Below are 19,026 nucleotides of genomic sequence, written 5' to 3' on the forward strand. Positions count from 1 at the left end.
TGCTTGTTCCCACAAAACGAAACGCATGCATGCCCGTTGACTTTTAGGAGAAAAGGACGTGGTGTTGTAAAAATGGAACAATGGAATAACCTTTCCTTTTTTCGCGAGGAAGTGATATGTGCCCTTTTCAAATATCACGTAAGAAAAGAAATCTGCCTCGTGTCTGAAAAAGATTCAGGGGATAATCTGACATACGATCGCGACGATCGTATAACATCAATCCTTTTTGCTCATTACTGCAAGTCTCTTTGAATTTCTGTTCAAGACAACGCCATGCTTTTGGTTGACTTCTTCGTTTTTCTAGAGGCGGCTCTTCTGATGTTTTCATGTAAGTCCATCAGAAAGTCGTGATTGAAAATATCTATTTTACAAAATAACGCAGCGCATGAATCTTCCCATTCAGCCCCTACCATAATTTGTGAACATGTGAGGAGCTTATTTGACCAATTATGACGCTTTACTAAATTGCGCAAGGACACTCCTTATTCATCACATGTTTTTTCGTGAATGAGATTGTTAAGTGTATATATATTGTTTTCTATTTTTAATCTAACCTCTTTTTTATAAAAAAAAAACCTTGGGAAATGGATACATAATAATTCAGGATATTTCTGCATTGGCAAACCATTCAGTACATCACTGGCACTTTCACATTAGAACCGAATTAAGTTCTTTGCGGTAACTATGCCACATGTTTCGAAATGAACATGAGCTTGCCATGTACTTCGTTTTAGATTAAGTGCGAGCAAAGACGACGCTAATAGCCAAGTATTTCGATTCGAGCCGCGCTAAAAAAACGTCACATTACTCCTCGTCTTTGAGTGTGTGTTATCACTAGGTTAAGCGCGATTCACCCGTGATTTCTTCTTTAGCATTTTCGTCATAGATGGCGCAGAATGTTTACAGAACAAACAAGTGGCACGCTCACAGTTGCGCATGCAAGTCGGGCGCTCGGTGTGAACTTGGGCCTCGGGTCGTTCGCCGCCGATCTAGGCGAGCTAGATTTTGTTCGCTCGGCATCCGCCAGGAGCCTTTGGCCCCTGGCGGGCCAAAGGGCGGGGGCCAAAGGCCGGCAGGTGTCAAAGGCCGGCGCGAGACACGAATCAGAGAAATGGCTCTGGTTTCCGACTGGAACCACATTCAAACCGTTAGAACGTATTTTGTGAACTCGCTATTTGCTGATGTTGTGCGTGGGTAGTGCACTCGGGTTTTCAGCGTTTGCAAGTGCGTCATTTTTGTGCATACAAAGCTCAATCAATTGATGTTCTGGCATCATGTCTTGGCATTGACGTCATTCATCGCCTGTTTGTCGCATGAAATTCGTTTTCCTACGAATACGCGGCGGCGTGTTGTCATACATTGTCCCAGAGCAACTTTTGCATTAGTCATTTCTCCACTGCGTTCAAACTTTAGATGTAGGCCTGTAATGAGTAGCGTTAGATTGTGCACGAGCCCCGGTCGTAGGTAGAATAGAGTTTCTGGCCATGGTGCCATTTTCAGCTCAAGTACGCATATATTACGATGCGCGCTTAGCTCGCTTTCGGAATCGACGAACAGGTGCGTGCTGAGCTGTGAAGATCGCATGCTGAACAGTGCGAATTTCACAGCCCAGCATTTTGTAAACAACAATCTTCCGGCCGGTGCGATACTATACGTTCGCGCGTATAGCGGGTGCTTTGCTCACTTTTCGAAACGATAACAAATCACAGCAGGCTGAGTTCTGATAATATCGAAACGGTACGTAAGCATCTTGCAGCATCTGCTCAACAGCGCTAATAAAGCGTTAGAAAAAATGGTGTACCACATTTAGTGTTCTATCAAAACACTAACAATGATTTCTTTTCGACTTTTTTAGGGGCGAAGCTCCTTAGGGTCTAGCCTTGTCTGGCGTCCGTGCTTACGTGGATTGAACTGCCTCCGGGATCGCCCCACTTTTAAAAAAAAAAAAAACGTACGCCCGCACGTGGGTTCGATCTCAGGACCGCTTACTTACGAGACAGACGTCTTAATTACTACGCTACACTCCAACGTTGCATGTAGCCGCTCAACGTCTACACTCTCAGAAAAAAAGGTGTACTATTACACCCCTTGTCCCATATAATACACCCAAAAACTTCAATTCGACGTACAGCGTTTCATAATCGAACAGGCGGCCCCAAAGTTTACGAGGGGCTTGATTACCGTGTGGTACAACTTATTAAGATAGCTGATGTACGCATTATTGATTACAAAAAAGATTATCGGAGTTTTCTTGGCCGTACTGCAAAAGCTCCGTGTTTTCTTTCTTTGGTTTTTGATATGTATTTTAGCAATTTAATAAGTTATATCACACCGTTATCAAGCCCCTGGTAAAATTTGGTGCGGTCTGTTCGACTATAGTACGCTGCACGTCGAAATGAAATTTTGGGGTGTATTATATGGGACAAAAGGGTGTAAGGTGATACCCTTTTTTTTTAGAGTGTATACAGGAGAGGGCGCTACGGTCAAATGCTTATATAATCGCGTTAAACTTTGCATCCATTGGCTCAACGTTTATACACAAAAAGGCGCTGCGGTTAAATGCTCAACTGCGTATCTAACCACGATTCATACCACACATTCTCTTCCTGACATGGACCGCTGACTTAAGCGGTGGAGATGCGTTCCCACGGCTTCTAGCGGATTCAAGCTGATCCGCTAGAAGAACCACTTGCTCTGCATTTCACCGACCATAAAGCAGTAATACTAAAGACGAAACGCAACCCGAAACTCAGCACTACCTATGAGCAATAAGCAAAAATCAGCACCGTCAGCCCTACATACGAACACTAAAATCAGTATCATCAGCACCACAAGAGCTTCGCCTCAATCAACATCATTCACCACGTGGAGATCCGTACATTTTGTAATTATTATTTTTATTTTACATTTAATGTTCGCGTTCAGCATGAGCGAGCATGCCGAGGCGCGGGACATTTCTGAAGATATGAATCGCGCCAGTATACAACTTTGAGTGGCGCTCAAATGTACGCGATTACACGGGCGTATGTAGCATTAGCTTCACTACCAAGGAAAGTTGTGCATATGGTTGTTCTCTATATGTTCCAAGCGAAGGCTGAACGGCACACGCAGTAATTCGACAGCGGGCGTTGGCGAGATCTGCTCTGATGGATAACTGCAAGATTTTCTTGCCATCCAGAAAATCCATCTCAATAATCCCATCGAACATAACCCAAAGCTTCTGCATTAAACTTTTATCCCTATCGAGAGACGCATTATAACTTTACACTCTCTGAAATATGAAACTGGAAATCTAACTGGATTATTTTTTCTGAGAACCTGGAATCCAAATTGCGGGCAAGGGAATAATTTTTGAAAACATGGAATCGAGAAAGAATCCAGATAGATTTCCAGCTCCATAATCCAGATAGCGGAAAGTTATACGGGGTTTTCAGTAGGGATGTCATCACACTGAAATCGAGCGAAGACAGAAATTGACAGGAGCGCAGGGTTAACGTTCGGCTGGAAGTCGTGTCCGGTGAACCAGCGGAGACACTCAGCGTTCGCTCGGGCCCAAATAGTGAGCTGGCGCCATTCGAGTGTAATGATGCAGCGTCGAAAAAGTCGAAGTTGTTCGCAGGCTTGTTTAAGACGATCGGACTGCGTATAAATATTTTTCGCATAACCTCATACTAGCGAGTAACCGACGTACCCTCGACACGATGCATTCTTGGATTCCCCGCTGACACAGGGTATGCAACCCCCTAGCGCAGCGGCTCGCAAATGGGGGTCCAAGGCCACTTTGGGGTCCGTGAAGGCATTCTAGGGGTCCGCGAAGACCTGCCTCATCCGTCAAGCCTCACCCCTCACCTTCCCCTCACCCCTCACCACGAACGGGGTGAGAAGAAGGTTTAGAAGCGGACGTCGTGCTTGACTTAGTTCGGAGTGCCCCCCCCCCTTCTTTCGTTAATATTCCCAAATCTACGCTTGTCTCGCTATCACTGCGTCGTCGTCGCGTGCACAAATAAGTTTAATAACAATAAGAACAATCGCCGAAAATGTGTGATAAGCACAAGAAACTACAGTGCGAGTTTGGCTGCAATGTTATTGAGCTTTAGATGTTTCACAAAAATTCTTATTTATTTAATCAGTCGATTTAAAGCGTGAAACACGAGGGCTTTGTGACAGACTCATTGTCACGTCTATGCTCATGACTTTTTAGTAAAAGTCTTGAGCGTAAACATGACTTGGTACGACATCATTTAAAGTATGTCGTACCAACTCGCCCAATTTTCAACTTTATGCTCTCGACTACTTCGTCTACGGCGAGAGGACCGATTCTAACCCTAAGGAGGTGCTTCGACTCAGTTATCAGTGCAAGGTATGCTATTGCTTCATTGTAGAAACGTCCAATGTTGGTCGCGCCTAACTCGATTTGGGTGACTGGAACTGGGTCCTGTGTTTTGTTGGCTAAGTGACTGTTGGGAGCACTCATATAGGATTGGTATGATAACTCAGATTTCGGATGAATAGAAACGTTTGGACCGCGTTGAAAACCATGCTGAAGACTAGAAGATAAACAAGATCAGAGTATATGTGCTCATGAATTTGGCGAGCACACAGGTATTTCGCAAGACAAAAAGAAGCGAGATTGATTTTTTTGCCACGTTTGGTGATGGGAATCGCCTTCCACATTGTTTAGTTACTGGACCTCTAGGTACACTACCTAATCACTTGAACAGCACAAAACATAACCAAATATGGTTGTTTTTTCGTCGACTGAAAAAGCGTTTATTTAACACAAACTCAACTACTCTGAGTTGAATATGTATTGACCCTACATATTCATTGTCATGTCGTTACATAAATATGCTTCAAAACAAGCCGCTACGTACTTAGCACATCAAGACATATATTGATATTGTGATGCAATTTCACGCAACCACTTGAAGTTTGATCGAGACCCTACTGAAAAAGAAAACATTCAAATGTCAAGCGGGTGGGAAACTGGTCGACCCGTTTAATCAAATGGGTGGCAAACCTGTCGATCCGTTTAGACCAACCGTGATTAGGGAGTTTTAGCAGGTCGCTTCCACACGAACGGTTCGCCCTCGAACGCATCCGAGACGCCACTGCGCATGCGCGCGCGAGTCGTTCGGGGAGTCGGGAGACTCTTCTCGTTCGTTTCTCCCATTCCGGCCGCTGGAGTCGTCACCGCAATGCAGCCAGCACCGTTCACGACTCGGGTAAAAAAAAGATGGCGGTCGGTTCGGCGACCGCCTTCGTCGACCCAGCCGAGCGTTAGGCTTAGGGCAGCGGGAGGCGATTTGCCGTCCTGTTAGTCTGCTTCATTTGAGAGTTGAACCAAATCATTTCGAGGACTACTTACAATGGTAAGCGATCGTGAATAGTGTAAGCTGCGCATGCTAGTAAATTTTCGCGACCTGCGGGCAGACTAGCTGATGTGGCGACCGCGAGCAGACGAAATGATTTGGTTCGGCGGCACACAACGTTAACGATCGTTCAAGTTCAAGATGACGTAGACACACCACATACCTTTACGGTCGTTCAGACACTTTTTACTCTATCTAGCTTCGCAGTTCTGAAAATTCCGACCGGAAAATGTTACGTCGGCCGTCTTGTTTACATCAGTCGTACGCCGGAAACACGAGCCGCCACCACGGTGTCCGCCACCGTCGGCACGGATTTACACGTTGCAGAATGTTTCACAAGTTTACTAGAAGATGGCGCCACCGTTAAGCACGATCATCATCATCGTTTACACGGTCGCGCCACTTTCACGATTCGCTAAAGTATGTGAAATTTGACGTACGGTTTCACGGAACGGACCAGCTGTACCGTTCGTGATTTCGGAACCGTTTGCTTGAAAAACGACTCGCTAAAACTCCCTAATATGGGATACGGGTACCCGTTTTGATACGGGTGCCCGTTCGACGAGGCACGTGACCACCCATTTGAACGCGCCATTCGGATAGGCAAATTATTCGCTAGCCCTAAATCGGTATCGTCTGGGAGGTTGGTTATCTTAAACTTATTGAAGACGTCCCCAAACTCAGAGACCTATTTCTTACATGGAGGAAATACGTGGAAAATATCGTGCTTACGCAGGTGCTTGCAAATGAGCAGGAAAACAGACACAAAAGATCGTTTTCAATTCGCCTAGAAGTTTGTTACAACCTATTCCGTAGACAAGTACAAATGTGCGAGCGATCTGTGAAATGTGAAGAGGCACTCTAAGCTTTAATACAGCCGAGGTAGTTTCAGACTGTATGGCAGACATTGGGGGAATTAATTCTCCCGGCTGCCGCAAGATTAGACGCTGCATAATTCTATGGATAATCTGCAAGAGTACGCGTGGAACAACGGTCAATCGTTCCCAACAAGTAGGTTGCAGTGCACTTACCATAATAATCGCTTACTTGAAAGATGTAATGCAAAATATATGTCGACACGGTCAAAGCAGAACAACCGCAAAAACACAAAAACGAGAAGGATGGCTCCCTGAAGTTTCAACACGATGCGGCGCACAAGCTGTCATTTGCCGGACCCAAACAAACCGCAAGAATTCCTGACTTCTTTGAAGAATGGCTTGTTGCCGATATACACGTAGGACTTTTCGAACACTGATAGCTTTTGATGCACATTCAATACGTTGTCGAGAGACATCCAAATAAGACGGCAGGGTTAGACGACAGATCGGAGCAGGTAGGACGAGCGAAGTTCGAACTGCGACTGAAAACAAACAGACAAAGAAAAACGCGGCAGCCAGGCGCGCACTTCCCGATCTCGATGCTTATCAGCCTGTAGCTCGCGCGCTGCTGCGGGTCACGTGACAGAGCTGATTAGAGAGGAGGGAGGGGGCGAGGTCAAGGCAGTGTACACCAGGACCACGGTGACAAGGAAACACCCCACCCTTCCATAAAAAAAAACAAAAAAGCCTTGCGATTATTTTTTTAAAATTTTTTTTATGGCAGTCAATGCTAGGGGAGAGGGTGCACCAACCGCCATACCGCTGTACACGCGCTTTTCTCCTCTCTTCGAATTGCCACGGAAAGTTGATTACGCCGCATTGGCAGCCTCGGAAAGCAGGCGAATTTCTTCAGCAAGCTTGAACGCTGGAAATGGCGCGCGCCGGCCTTAAGCTCAGCTTGCGCCCGAGCGAAAAAAGCACCTAGCGCGAGCTCGTAATTTGACTGCTGCAAAAGCGGGCCTGCTTTCGCAATGCTCGATGTTCGTGCAGCCACGCGTTCGCGCGTTACCTTCGCTGAGTCTTGAATTGAAGCGAAACGGAGTCAAGAGGCATATACTTTCGCCCGGTCGCGTCCTCTGCGAGAGAAGTTCGAGCTAAATAAGTAAATTGAGGCAACAAAGCACGCCACACTTTTAAAATTCTGTTACAAATATCGGCTCGGCAACGTCGCATGTTTACGTAAAAAAAAATGTTTATTGTTGTTGCAGTATCAGCGAACATCAGCGCAATCCAAATATAAATATAATTACTTGCGCATTACGCGGACGATTGTAAATCGATAAAACGGCGCTCCCGGCTTTCCCGAAACAGGCTCCCACTGCTGAAACTGGCGTGCGCATGCCCCCGATCTGTGCGTTCAGTATTAAACGGGCTGCGGAGAGCCGTTTGATTAAACCAGTAAGCTTGCCGGTCACCGGTCACCCGTCTTTGGAACATGGTCACCAGTTTGAGCAAACGTGCAACAACTTTGCCCAAACGAGTGACCAATTTTCCCAGACAACTGACCCGTTTGCAAAGAAGTGACCTGTTTGCCCAAGGAGGTGACCGTTACGGCTCATACGGGGGACCCCTTTGAGCCATACGGGTGACCCCTTTGACAAACTGGTGGCCGTATGGCTAAACTGTTAACGTTATGAACCCATTTACTTTTATATAGGCGCCAAATGTTTTTTTTTTTTTTTAGTATGGGATATTATTTGGAACTTCTATATGTGTCAGCAGAAGCAACACCCTCGTCCCAAAGTGCTAGCCACTAAAGGGTCCCTGCAGCGATATTCGCTTAGAATATGTTTCATTTATTACGAGGTAACTGGCACTATAACACGTTCACTCTTAAGTTGATACTCAAAGTGTCGCCTTTAGTCCGACCTTTCTACCCATGTTAACACAAGTGTGAACGCGCAGGCAAGCGCAACTAAAGAATTGCAGAAACCAGCGAACTCGCGCTCAAGGCGAAGCTTCTAATCTCATCTGAAAGGTTAACGGAGGGAAGTGAGACCCAAGTATATTCGCACGCAACGCCACTCACCAGGAAAATCCTTTGTTACAGTGTAATTTCAAGGACAGAGGCGAGCGTTTTTCTTCAATGTCTTCTTCGTAAGACTTGACGTAGCTGGGTGTCGTAGTATATCCAGCGAATATATTTGAATGCTGCTCATAGAATGGACACGAGCGTTGCGTTAGCACTCGATTTGGGGTCGTGACAATTAATATCTTAACAAACAACCCAATATTGGGCAATGTCGAATCGCTGCAGGGACCAATAGCCGAATCATAACGATTTCTGGAACGCACAATGTGTCCTGTGCTTTGCAAATCCCAGCTCATAGCTATGGTCAGCATTGGTGGCATACAATCCCCAGGTAGCACGCCAGAGGAATGCCCAACTTGGGCAAAGGTCTGACAAACATAGGGGCCCAACTTTGGTGCAGTTAGGTTTTTGCACCATGGCACTCATCAGTGCCAAAGTACGGTGCCTAACTATAGCCTTGGGCGATCCTAGGGCATGCCAAAATTTGGCTCTTCTCTGGTACCCCAGAGGAGTGCCAAAGTTGGTGCCATACTTGAGCCATAACTGCCATAGTAAATCCTAATCTGGGAATTCGTGGCATGCCAAGGTTTGACGTTTCTCTGGTCCGCCAGAGGAGTGCCAAAGTTGGTGCCGTACTCGAGCCATAACTGCCATAGTTAGTCTTAATCTGGGAATTCAGATCACGCCAAGGTTTGGCGTTTCTCTGGTCCGCCAGAGGAGCGCCAAAGTTGGTGCCATACTTCAGCCATAACTGCCAGAGCAACGCCTAATTTCGGTATTTGGGATGTGCCAAAGTTTGGCTTTTCTCTGGTCCGCCACACGAGTGCCGAAGTAGTGCCATACTAGAGCCATGACTCCCAAAGCAACGCCTACTTTGAGTATTTTGGACATGCCAAAGTTTGGCTCTGCTTTGGTCCTTCACAGGAGTGCCAAAGTAGTGCCATACTTGAGCCATAACTACTCGAGCAACGCCCAATTTGGGTATTTCGGACATGCCAAAATTTGGCGTTGCTCTGGTCCTCCAGAGGTGCGCCAAAGGTGGTACCATGCTTGAGCCACAACTGCCAGAGCAACACCTAATTTGGGAATTTCGGACACGCCAAAGTTTGGCGTTTCTCTGGTACGCCACAGAAGTGCCGAAGCGTGCCACACTTGAGCCATAACTACCAAACCAACGCCTATTTTCGGTATATCGGCCACGCCGAGTTTTTTTTTTCTCTGGTCTGCCACAGTTGTGCAAAAGTAAGTGCCAGATTTGAGCCATAACTGCCGCAGTAAATCTTAATTTGGCGATGCGGGGCATGCCGAAGTTTGGATCTTCTCTGGCTACCCACTGAAGTGCCAAATAAGTGCCAAAAGTGGCAAAAAAAGCCGAGATGCCTGTCCAAGTTTCGAATATGTCTGGTGTGTCACAGAAGTGCTCTTTCACGCGTCCCAGAAGATAAAATAAATTAAATAAGCGTTGGAAACACGATGGTAAAATATCATCACCTCCGTTCCCAAGGCGCACGGCAATACTTTGCAGTATCGTGCCAGTGCCGTCCGAAAGTCGGTTCCAATATCGATAAAATGTCCAGTTTTGCACCACCGATTGATATCCGGCAGGTATTGCCGTACAGTTGTTTTGTCCCGGCCTAGCGTTCGCGCAATATTGTGGGAATACTCTACGATGCGTCTGCTCCGTAATGGCCGAACGTCGTGCAAGTATGTGTACGTTGCATATCATTTGTTGCATATCCAATCCCATACACGGACAAATAAATTTTTTTCGATCGCTCCCAGAAGTTTATTAAACCACTATCATTACACACACTGTATTCTCGACATATTTACAAAGATCACACTTCTCTCACTCTGTAAAACGAGAAGCAAATTATAAAATCGAGTTAACACTCTCCTTATGCCAAGCAAAACTCATCACCCAAAAAAACCGCGGAGATTGAGAGGAAAGCAAGACTACTGTCAGAAGCATGCTTTCAGTGTACTTACTAACAAAAGAGCAGTATCATGTAATCCTTGATAGATGCATAATTCAACTCAGGCACCCCACAAACACATTCGAGAAAGAAGGTTGCGCACATTCAACTGACATCTCGTTGTTGGCGGAGAGCAGTTTTTGTCGAAGCGTGTTTAACAAACAGATCACAAGACTTCCACGAACTCCGGTGAAAAAATGGCTGTTACCGAAAAATTGGCATGGACGTATTCCGACTGTTTACGACGAAAAAACACGGCCGCGTCTGAAACGCACGAAATCAACAGAACACTGAAGAGCGCAGTTCGAAAACCGGACCTACATCGCCCGCCTATTTCTCTAACTAGGCAAACGGCGAAAACAACAGCCCCAGAAATCCCATCAGCGTGACAGAGAAAGTCATGTGACAAATTTTCGTCCAAACGTTTTTGTCCTACGCGTCCTACGTAGAGAGGTCGCGCCGGGTCAAGGGGTGTCCAAACAGGACACTACAAAACTCACGACTCCGGCAAGTCGTGAAAATTGAAGCGGACGCTTCTATTTTTACGGTCTGTCGGAGTCGTGAAAATGTTTGCAGGGGTCGTGAAAATTTTTACGATCACGACTGATCTCCTCTTCAGATTGACGTCACACCCCACCTGCGTCTGGCTCACCTCGCCAACGCCCTCGCGTACCGCCGTCGCCTCGGCTCGAAGGCCAAGGAGGTTCGGCTTCGGGTGGATTTGTGGACATTCCTGCGTCGAATGGTGCGTTTCGGCCGCCTCGGATCTGCTTTCTTTGTCGAGATTCACTTTCGTCGTGATGGCGTCCGATGCGGTTCCGTATTGTGAGCGGAGGCCTTGAGCGATTGACCGACAGCCAACAGAGCGTGTGAGTGGCTCTCCGGACCCACGTGATGAGCAGAGCAAGGCCGCCGTGGAGGAAGCAGCGGGAGATTTGACGGAGGGAAGTTTCACCCGGGAAAAATTGACGGAGGGAAATTTCCCTCCGACGGCCTGAAGCGGATCGCGGCAGAGCGCGGCACGATTTGCCGGAGTCGTGACTTTTGTAGTGTCCTGTTTGGACACCCCTTCACGCGTTTCGCTCCACCCTTTTGATTTGCTTAAATCGGTTGTCGTGCTCGCTGACACCCACGCGAAGACACAAAAGCAGGTGGGGAGGATTTGCAAAAGGCGAGGCCACTTCTGCCGGTGACCTTGTCGCCATGCCTACTCAGTCAGTGTTCGGCTTTCATTCTGGGCCTCAGAAAGATAATCTAATTTCTTGGTGCTTATGTTTTGCGGGCTTGACGCCATGTGATAGGCCTCAATTATTTATCTCCCGACTCGCTCGCAGTGGCCTCCCATGGCTGTCGTGCCGGCGAAATTAGGAGCGCAGCCGGGACATTTTCTCCCGTGAATGACGATCGGGTGCTTAGAACCCAAAGCAGCTCTTTCGGCGTCCATTTGATGTTTTCGAAGTCGGTTTTTGAGGCATCGCCCCGTTTGCCCGTTGTACCTGGCCCCGCAGGACAGGGGGATCGCGTACACTTCCCCCGCCTCCTCTCCTTCCCTTGAGAATTCACTTTCCAGTACTCCCACGGAGCGGGCGGGCTTTGAGCTTGAAGCCGAAAATAAATGTTGTTAAAGTTGAAAGATTGTCCTCTCTGTATCGTCCCTTTTGTGTCTCCACTTCCTAAATGTTTAAAAAGTACCAACACGCTAAAATACTACAAGTTCCGGTATTTCATTTTCATTCCCCAAGTGTAATGCGGGAACCGCGCCGCGGAGCCCCGGTCGTTTCTGCTCTTTGTTATCGCTAGGATTTGACAGTGCTCAATCACAATGCAAGACACGCACAGAGCCACGCTCCCTTTTGCAATGCGCCGCCTAATAATGACATCTCTTGTGGAGGCTTGCGCACATCAGTCTCGCGCAGTGCTAGCTCAATGGCAGCACTTCCTGTAAAGGAGGATTCACACCGGGGATGTAAGCAGTCGCGCGATCCGACTAAATTGCATCGCAAAAAAAAAAAAAGAAGTAATTAGATGGTCAATCTGGCGTGCGCGATGAGCGAGTCCAACGCCTTCGTTGGCGAATCGCTTCTCAAAAGCTCTCGCTCCGAACGCCGTTGATTTGCTCGGCCTCTCCGCGACTAGAGCGCATCGCTAAAAGTCGGGTCAGCAAACGACTGCTCAAATCCCGTCGCTTTTTGCCCGCGATTGTCGCTTTTGCAATGAAAGTTATCGCGCGACTATATCGCATCGCCGCTGTGAATGCGCCTTAATGTCGAACCAGTCTCACGGCGCGTCCCGATATTGGCGTGTGTACCTACGCGCGAGTACAACATCCGGCACAATTTGCGTTTTGCAAAGCCTGGTACAACCGCGTCAAAACATTCAGCCAATCTTTGGACTGAAGAAATTCAAAGACACCCAAAATAAGATAAAGTTGCCAGCCAAATAAAACTTGATTTCTATATAATTAAGATGAAGACCACCTGCGTACATCAAAGCGAAGCCTAACTTTGGCACTTGTTTGGCGACTTTGGCCCGTAGCTGCCAGATGACAGCCGAACTATCGAGAAGCGAAGCCTAACTTGGGCACTCGTTTGGCGACCTTGGCCCGTAGCTGCCAGATGTCAACCGAACTACAAGGTAGTAAGCCTAACTCTGGCACATCTGTGGCGATTTTGGCCCGAATGTCCCAGATGACAGCCGAACTATCAAAAAGTGAAGCCTAACTTTGGCATTAGTTTGGCGATTTTGGCCCAAAAAATCCCAAAGAACTGCCGAACCACCGGGCAGTAAGCCTAAATCTGGCATTTGTTAGGCGATTTAGGCCCGAGGATGCCAGATGACAAACGAACTACCAGGGAGTAAAGCCTAAGTTTGGCACTTGTTTGGCGAATTAGGGCCAAAATACCCAGACTGTTGCCAAGGAAGGTCAGCTTTGGCTCTACTTTGGCTTCTTCGGGCTTTTTAATACCCTAAACTCCCAGAGGCAAGCCAAGTTTTGGCCCAGAAGTCGGTGCTGCCTGGGTCGGCTCCAGGTCACGTGGCTGTTTGTTCTGGCTGCGAGTTGGGGGGGTCAATACTGCTTATGTTTCGCTTGTTGTTGTTTCTTTTTTTTTTTGCAATTTCTATTACGTGCACTGGAAAACGAACCCTTGTTTCATAGGTCATTAACGTCAGGAATTCGTTCTAAACGGTAATTGCGCATAGTAAAAAAAAATCGCTATATTTTCTCATTTAACGGTCTTAAAACTTTATATTGTCATTGAACTAATCATGGATTGTGATTATTTACAAAAATAGGCCAAACTTTCCGAATCACAATGTTTAAAGCTCTTTGCTGATTCATTCGCCCTTTGACAAAGAAAAGTTGGATACGTTATGGTCACACGATTGGGTACAATATTACCGCTATAAAATCAATTGTTATATTATTTCCTATTAAACTAACAAAAGTTTACATTTTTGAAGGTGTCAATTGCTTTGAAGGAGGTGGTTCATTTGATAAAGAAGAGTGGATACGAAAACGCTGTGAACGGAGTAAGTAAACGCCACGCAGCGTGCTGCGAGGCAACTAACGTCAAAACAATATTTGTTTTAATCTAAACACTGTGCACTTCCATCGTGAACTACTTCGCATTCAAGCAAGACGACGAGGACGTGATATCGATGCGACACTCGTGTCTGCGGCGATGCGTTTGCGCCCTTGACTGGAGTGGCGTGGGGGTGGCAGCCGTGTACCAGAATTTGCGCCTCCTGGGGCCCGCTTGCTGGAAGCCGGGAAAAAGTTAACCGCATTTCCCTGCGAGGGGGAATTTTAGGTCACGTGGCCGGCAGAGTAAGGACGGCGGGGAAACATGGCGGTGCCCATGCGAGCTACCATCGCTCAATTTGGAACAATTATGCCATAGTATCTGCAGTATCGGCCGCATTAGTCAGCAATGAGTAGTGCAGGAGGCTTTCGTTTTGCCTTACCTCACTTATATTGCAAAGCATGAGCAATTACCTCGCGGCATTTTCTTAGATAGTCGTTCGATTCTGGTTATTCCTTAACCTAAATTAACGCGGTATTGTCAGCATGGCAACGTCAGTAGAATACGATAGTGATTAATGCCCGGCCTTGATTAAATCGGCCGGGCATTAATAGCATAGACTCATTAACAATAAACGCTAGAGGCTGAGGTGGCGCTAGTGCGCTGTTGCATATTGAAGCAGAGAGCAACCAGTCTAAATTTGAGTTCCGGTAAAGCATTCCTATGGGAAAACGCAAATGCGTTTTCTCGTGGCACTCAATTATGAGAGCAAATATTGCTTAGTATTGTTACAGAATAAAAAGTTTGGAACGTTTTACTATGAGATGTAAAAAAATATGCCAGTTAGAGCGTTTTTCTTTTGAATTGATGGTGCCGAACACTGCGTTAATATAGCTCAATGCACGTGCATAATACGTGCTGACATTGCAGAGTGTTATTATAGGGCTCGTCGCGTATATTCAATGCTGATTCACGCACACAGCGTGAATCAGCTTGACAAAAAAAACAAAAAAGATGCTAATATATGCTAAATCAAGCAACCAAAGCAGACGACAGGAACCAAACCTGGAGGTATAGAACGGAGAATTCGTACTGGAATAGTATTATACTGTGCATGACTAATAAAAATAAAACAGTAACCGAGTGTTGTTGCTCTGAAATAGATTCGATTGTTATTTATTAATATCTTGTATTGACATATCATGCTGTACAACATATGGACCAGGGCCTCAATTTTCGCTATCTTATCCATCGCTCAGTAATAAAGAAACATTAGCTAAATAAATTACACTTTTATCATGTGAATAAAACTATAGAACCCGTTACGCGTAAAGAAACTATGATGATTTCTATTATTAATAGGCGAAGAAAAAAATCACGTGTGTTTTCCCATATGGATACACAGGCAGACTTGAAGAAGTAGACTGGTTGCTGTCTGCTTTAGTTTGCAACCGGAAGTCCCGTAGGCACTTGCGCCAGCTGAGATTCTAGCGTCTATTGTAATAACTTTATGATTGATTGCACGCACCAGCAGGCAGCGGCCCGCTAAACATTTAGCTTAATTTTTGAAGCACAAAGGTGCATGGTACGAGTGTAGTTACACGCGCTGCACGGGCTGACGTCTGCAGTAGTAACTGTTCTAAAAAGCAAGCCTACAAAAAAATAATTTCCAAGCGCGTACGTCAAAGTCTTATTATGACTATTTACTTTGAATCTTTTCTGCGTAGAAGGCCAGTTCCCGCGGAGTGTAGAACTACACTTTCAAAATTCTCCTCGACGTTTTGGTAATTTAGTAAGAGGTTTATTGTCTCTGTTGCCGAATTGCACGGTTACACTTTATGATGGTGTTTTATACAGTTATGACATGTTGGCCAACCATGCTGCCGGTAAGCGGAAAGCAAAATGTTGTGTGTATGTTTATGCAGCCGCAAGTTACGCTGCCTTAGTAGGCGTCTGGTGTCTCAGCTGTATATGAGCAATTTGGCAAGTGCTATATAAACGCTAACTTGGGGTCTTTAACGTGCACCGCGCAGTGCTGATTCACGACTGCACACCGGTACGATGCTCATCCAGATCAAAAAGGGTAGGGGTGGGGATTGAGCCATGCTGCCGGTGTACAGATAAACCGTTCACTGCTCACATCTTGTTCATCGTTTCTAGAACTGAACTTCGTCGCCCTCCTTCGTCGCCCTCCTTCATGCCTTACTCCATATATGTTCCACGAGCAACAAATTGTTTTTCATAAGCTCAAATGTATGCCGCTTTTGGTCGCCCAAAACCCGGTAGCGCACGTTCTTGCCCCCCCCCCCCCCCCCTTCCCCTTCCCTTTCCGGGAAGCTTTCCACGAAAGCCACTTATATTCGCAACAACCAGCGAGTGACACCAGCTACCACCCCATTATGAACACGAAACAATCGCTGATCTATCCTCGTCGACATTGGATAGGTACTTCTGAGTATCTAGTAGGAAAGGGCGATTCACTTTTTACAGCGGTTAAAGTTAACCGGCTTCGAGCAAACATCGCCTGGAGCTCTCTGCCTTCACTTAAGTTAGGGACCATGACGCCAAACCGCCAGGGCATCCTATGTGAGGGTTTCATTCAGTAGCCGCGCGGGATGTCACCTTGGCGTCCGCTTCTGTATACTTTATGTCTGTCGGACAGTTGAACCGTAGCCTCCTCTACACTCACAAAGCCTGGCAGTTCGACGACGAAGCCATATAGTACCCGGTCGCATATTTGGAGCGCGAGGATCTTGTAGCAGAAAGCATTTCTGGCATTCAGGACACAGCTTCTGCAGCGGCCAGGACCCGAAATATGGTTTTCAAACCCGACGAGAAAAGAAGCGGTAGCACGAATAACGTGAGGAGCACGAGCGGATATTCCATCGCTCGGGACACGCGTGTTTCGGCGTCTCGCCGCAGCGGGGCGCCCGTTTCATGCCTCTTCTACCCGCTGTATGTTGCTATACCTTTTCACTTTCGGCGACAGCGTTTCGGGGCAATCTGCCAGCCTTTTTCAGTATAGAGGAGGTTATGGTTGAAGATACAAGGAAGGCCGCCGTCCGATAAGTTGCGCGCCGCTGCCGTTACTTCGTTGGGATCGCATAAACAGCTGGATAAAAAAGTGAAAGCCGTTTACAAATCCCTGTAACGCCGAATTGGAGCGCAGCTCTTGAGGAGGAGGAGTGAAGGGTACTGAGGGGAGGGTAGACCCCTCCCCTTCTCCTCCTCCTCCCCTCATTCTTTAATATGCTCCGGGGGGGGGGGGTGTCACGTGACTTCGGGGAGGGGGTCACGTGACCTCGGGCAGGCGTGACCTGGGGGTGACCTCAAGGCCACGTGACCCCAAAGGTGACCCCCACGTGACCTTGGGGGTCACGTGACCTGGAGGGGTCACGTGACCTCGGGGGGTCACGTGACCTCAGAGACTCCCAGGTCACGTGACCTCAGAGGGGTCACGTGACCTGGGGGTCACGTGGGGTCACGTGACCTTGAGATGACCTTGGAACGGGTCACGTGACCTTGGGGAGGCGACCACGTGACCTCGGGGGTCACGTGACCTTCAAAGGGTCACGTGGGGTCATCTTGGGGTCACGTGACCTTGAGATGACCTTGGAAGGGGTCACGTGACCTCGAGGGGTCACGTGACCTTCAGGGGGTCACGTGGGGTCACGTGACCTTGAGATGACCTTGGGAGGGGTCACGTGACCTTGGGGGTCACGTGACCTTGGGATGACCTTGATTACGCCGACGCCGACGGCGACGCCGCTCAAGCCGGGAACGGGCCCCTAAGAGCTGCGCTCTAAAAGAGGGTTCATATTAAAGCATGGGGAGCATTTGCTATTTCATGGCGGACACCTCCGGCGGCTATCGGACCAAAGTGCGCATGCAATGCGTTTTCGCGTGGCGAGGTGGAACGCAGGAGGAAAGCTGGATACGTCTGCAGACGATCAACCCTTTCGTAACTCTAAAAATGTTTAGGGAATAAGCTATTGTTTCCGAAACATTGAGCTTCCATCGATCGAACGGTCTGCGGCGTACCCTTCGCCCAACGGCGCGAATGGCTGATAACAACCATTACCATGGCAATTGGTGGCGCCTACTACCACTTCCAATTCAATGCTGAATACCCTAAGTTGCTGGTCATCCGGCAATTGAAACTGCGCCAGACATGTCCGCGCCGACGCCATTGTATTATGGTGGCTATAGGGGTAGGAGAACCAAGCGCTCTGCATTCTTGGGTAGTTCCACCTGCTTCATGACAAAAAAAGGGTGCTGTAGCCAGGATGCCGGTGCACTTCTGCTCGAAGAGGCGTGGCGTGAAGCGTCTCAAATATTGTGCGCGAGCGCGCGGGGCAGAAGAGCGTCTCATACTATGTGCGCATGGAAAACTCACTTCTACGCGTAATGCGATTGTGCGCCGTCCGATGGCGCCAGGCGCAGGGTACCGGTTTTCTTCTGAGGAAATTCGTCATCAGCGACTCTCACCAATCAACAGCCAATCTGCATTTGCTGCATTGTTGACGTCACGTCCTTTTTTCTAGTCGCCGTGAGAGTCCAAAAAGCGCAACATAGGTGCCCTGTCCCGTCCGAATCCAAGTACGATATTTTTAATCACGAGCCCATCGTGCGCTATCACGCAGGCACATTAGAACCTGCAGCACGGCGGCGCCGGCTTTTGGTGCCGCTTTGAGTTGACGGGCTAAAACCAGTACAGCTCGGGCAGCGGTGCTTGCTGTTTTCAGAAGATCGCATCGTCCTCCCCTTCTACATGTCATCACCTGATCACAATCGGCTCACTAGAAGTAGCTCACGGGCATTTATTACACGTGCTGCATGCCCTTCTTAGGCGCCTGCGCTTACGATCGCAAATAAATGCCTACATACCATAATTTCTACTTCACCGCGCATAAATGTCTCACGACAGCAAGCACTCACTCCATTGCAGACCCCAAAACATACTCACATCGCTGACTCGCAACTATATGTATTATGTCTTCGTTTTCTGCTACTTAGTATTAAAGCAAAATCTGAAAATTGTTTTTTCCTCAATTTATTCTCTCTCCTCCTATTAAAACGAATTCGTAAAATAGACCGCGATTATTACCTTAAGGTGAGGTAAGCCAATTATCTTGGCGATAAGGTGAGAGATGGGCTGCTAACGCATCCCTGGTCAAGCCTGGCAATATGCTTTGCTTCAATTATTTATCTTGTTTGCTGGTTGTTGCTTGGTGTTTAATAGGC

General features: G+C 47.5%; 1 protein-coding gene across 1 annotated transcript in view; it reads left to right on the forward strand.

The window, feature by feature from the left end:
- Positions 1-273: 273 nt before the first annotated feature.
- The window catches only part of LOC115324430, a 76,838-nt gene continuing 58,085 nt past the window's right edge, over positions 274-19,026 (forward strand). Inside the window, exons 1-2 of the mRNA XM_029985029.2 lie at positions 274-328; positions 13,721-13,789. Of these exons, the coding sequence (XP_029840889.2) occupies positions 274-328; positions 13,721-13,789 (124 nt within the window). The remainder of the gene's footprint in view (positions 329-13,720; positions 13,790-19,026) is intronic.

The sequence above is a fragment of the Ixodes scapularis genome, unplaced genomic scaffold, assembly GCF_016920785.2.
Source record: "Ixodes scapularis isolate PalLabHiFi unplaced genomic scaffold, ASM1692078v2 PGA_scaffold4__175_contigs__length_147842914, whole genome shotgun sequence".
NCBI lineage: Eukaryota > Metazoa > Arthropoda > Arachnida > Ixodida > Ixodidae > Ixodes > Ixodes scapularis.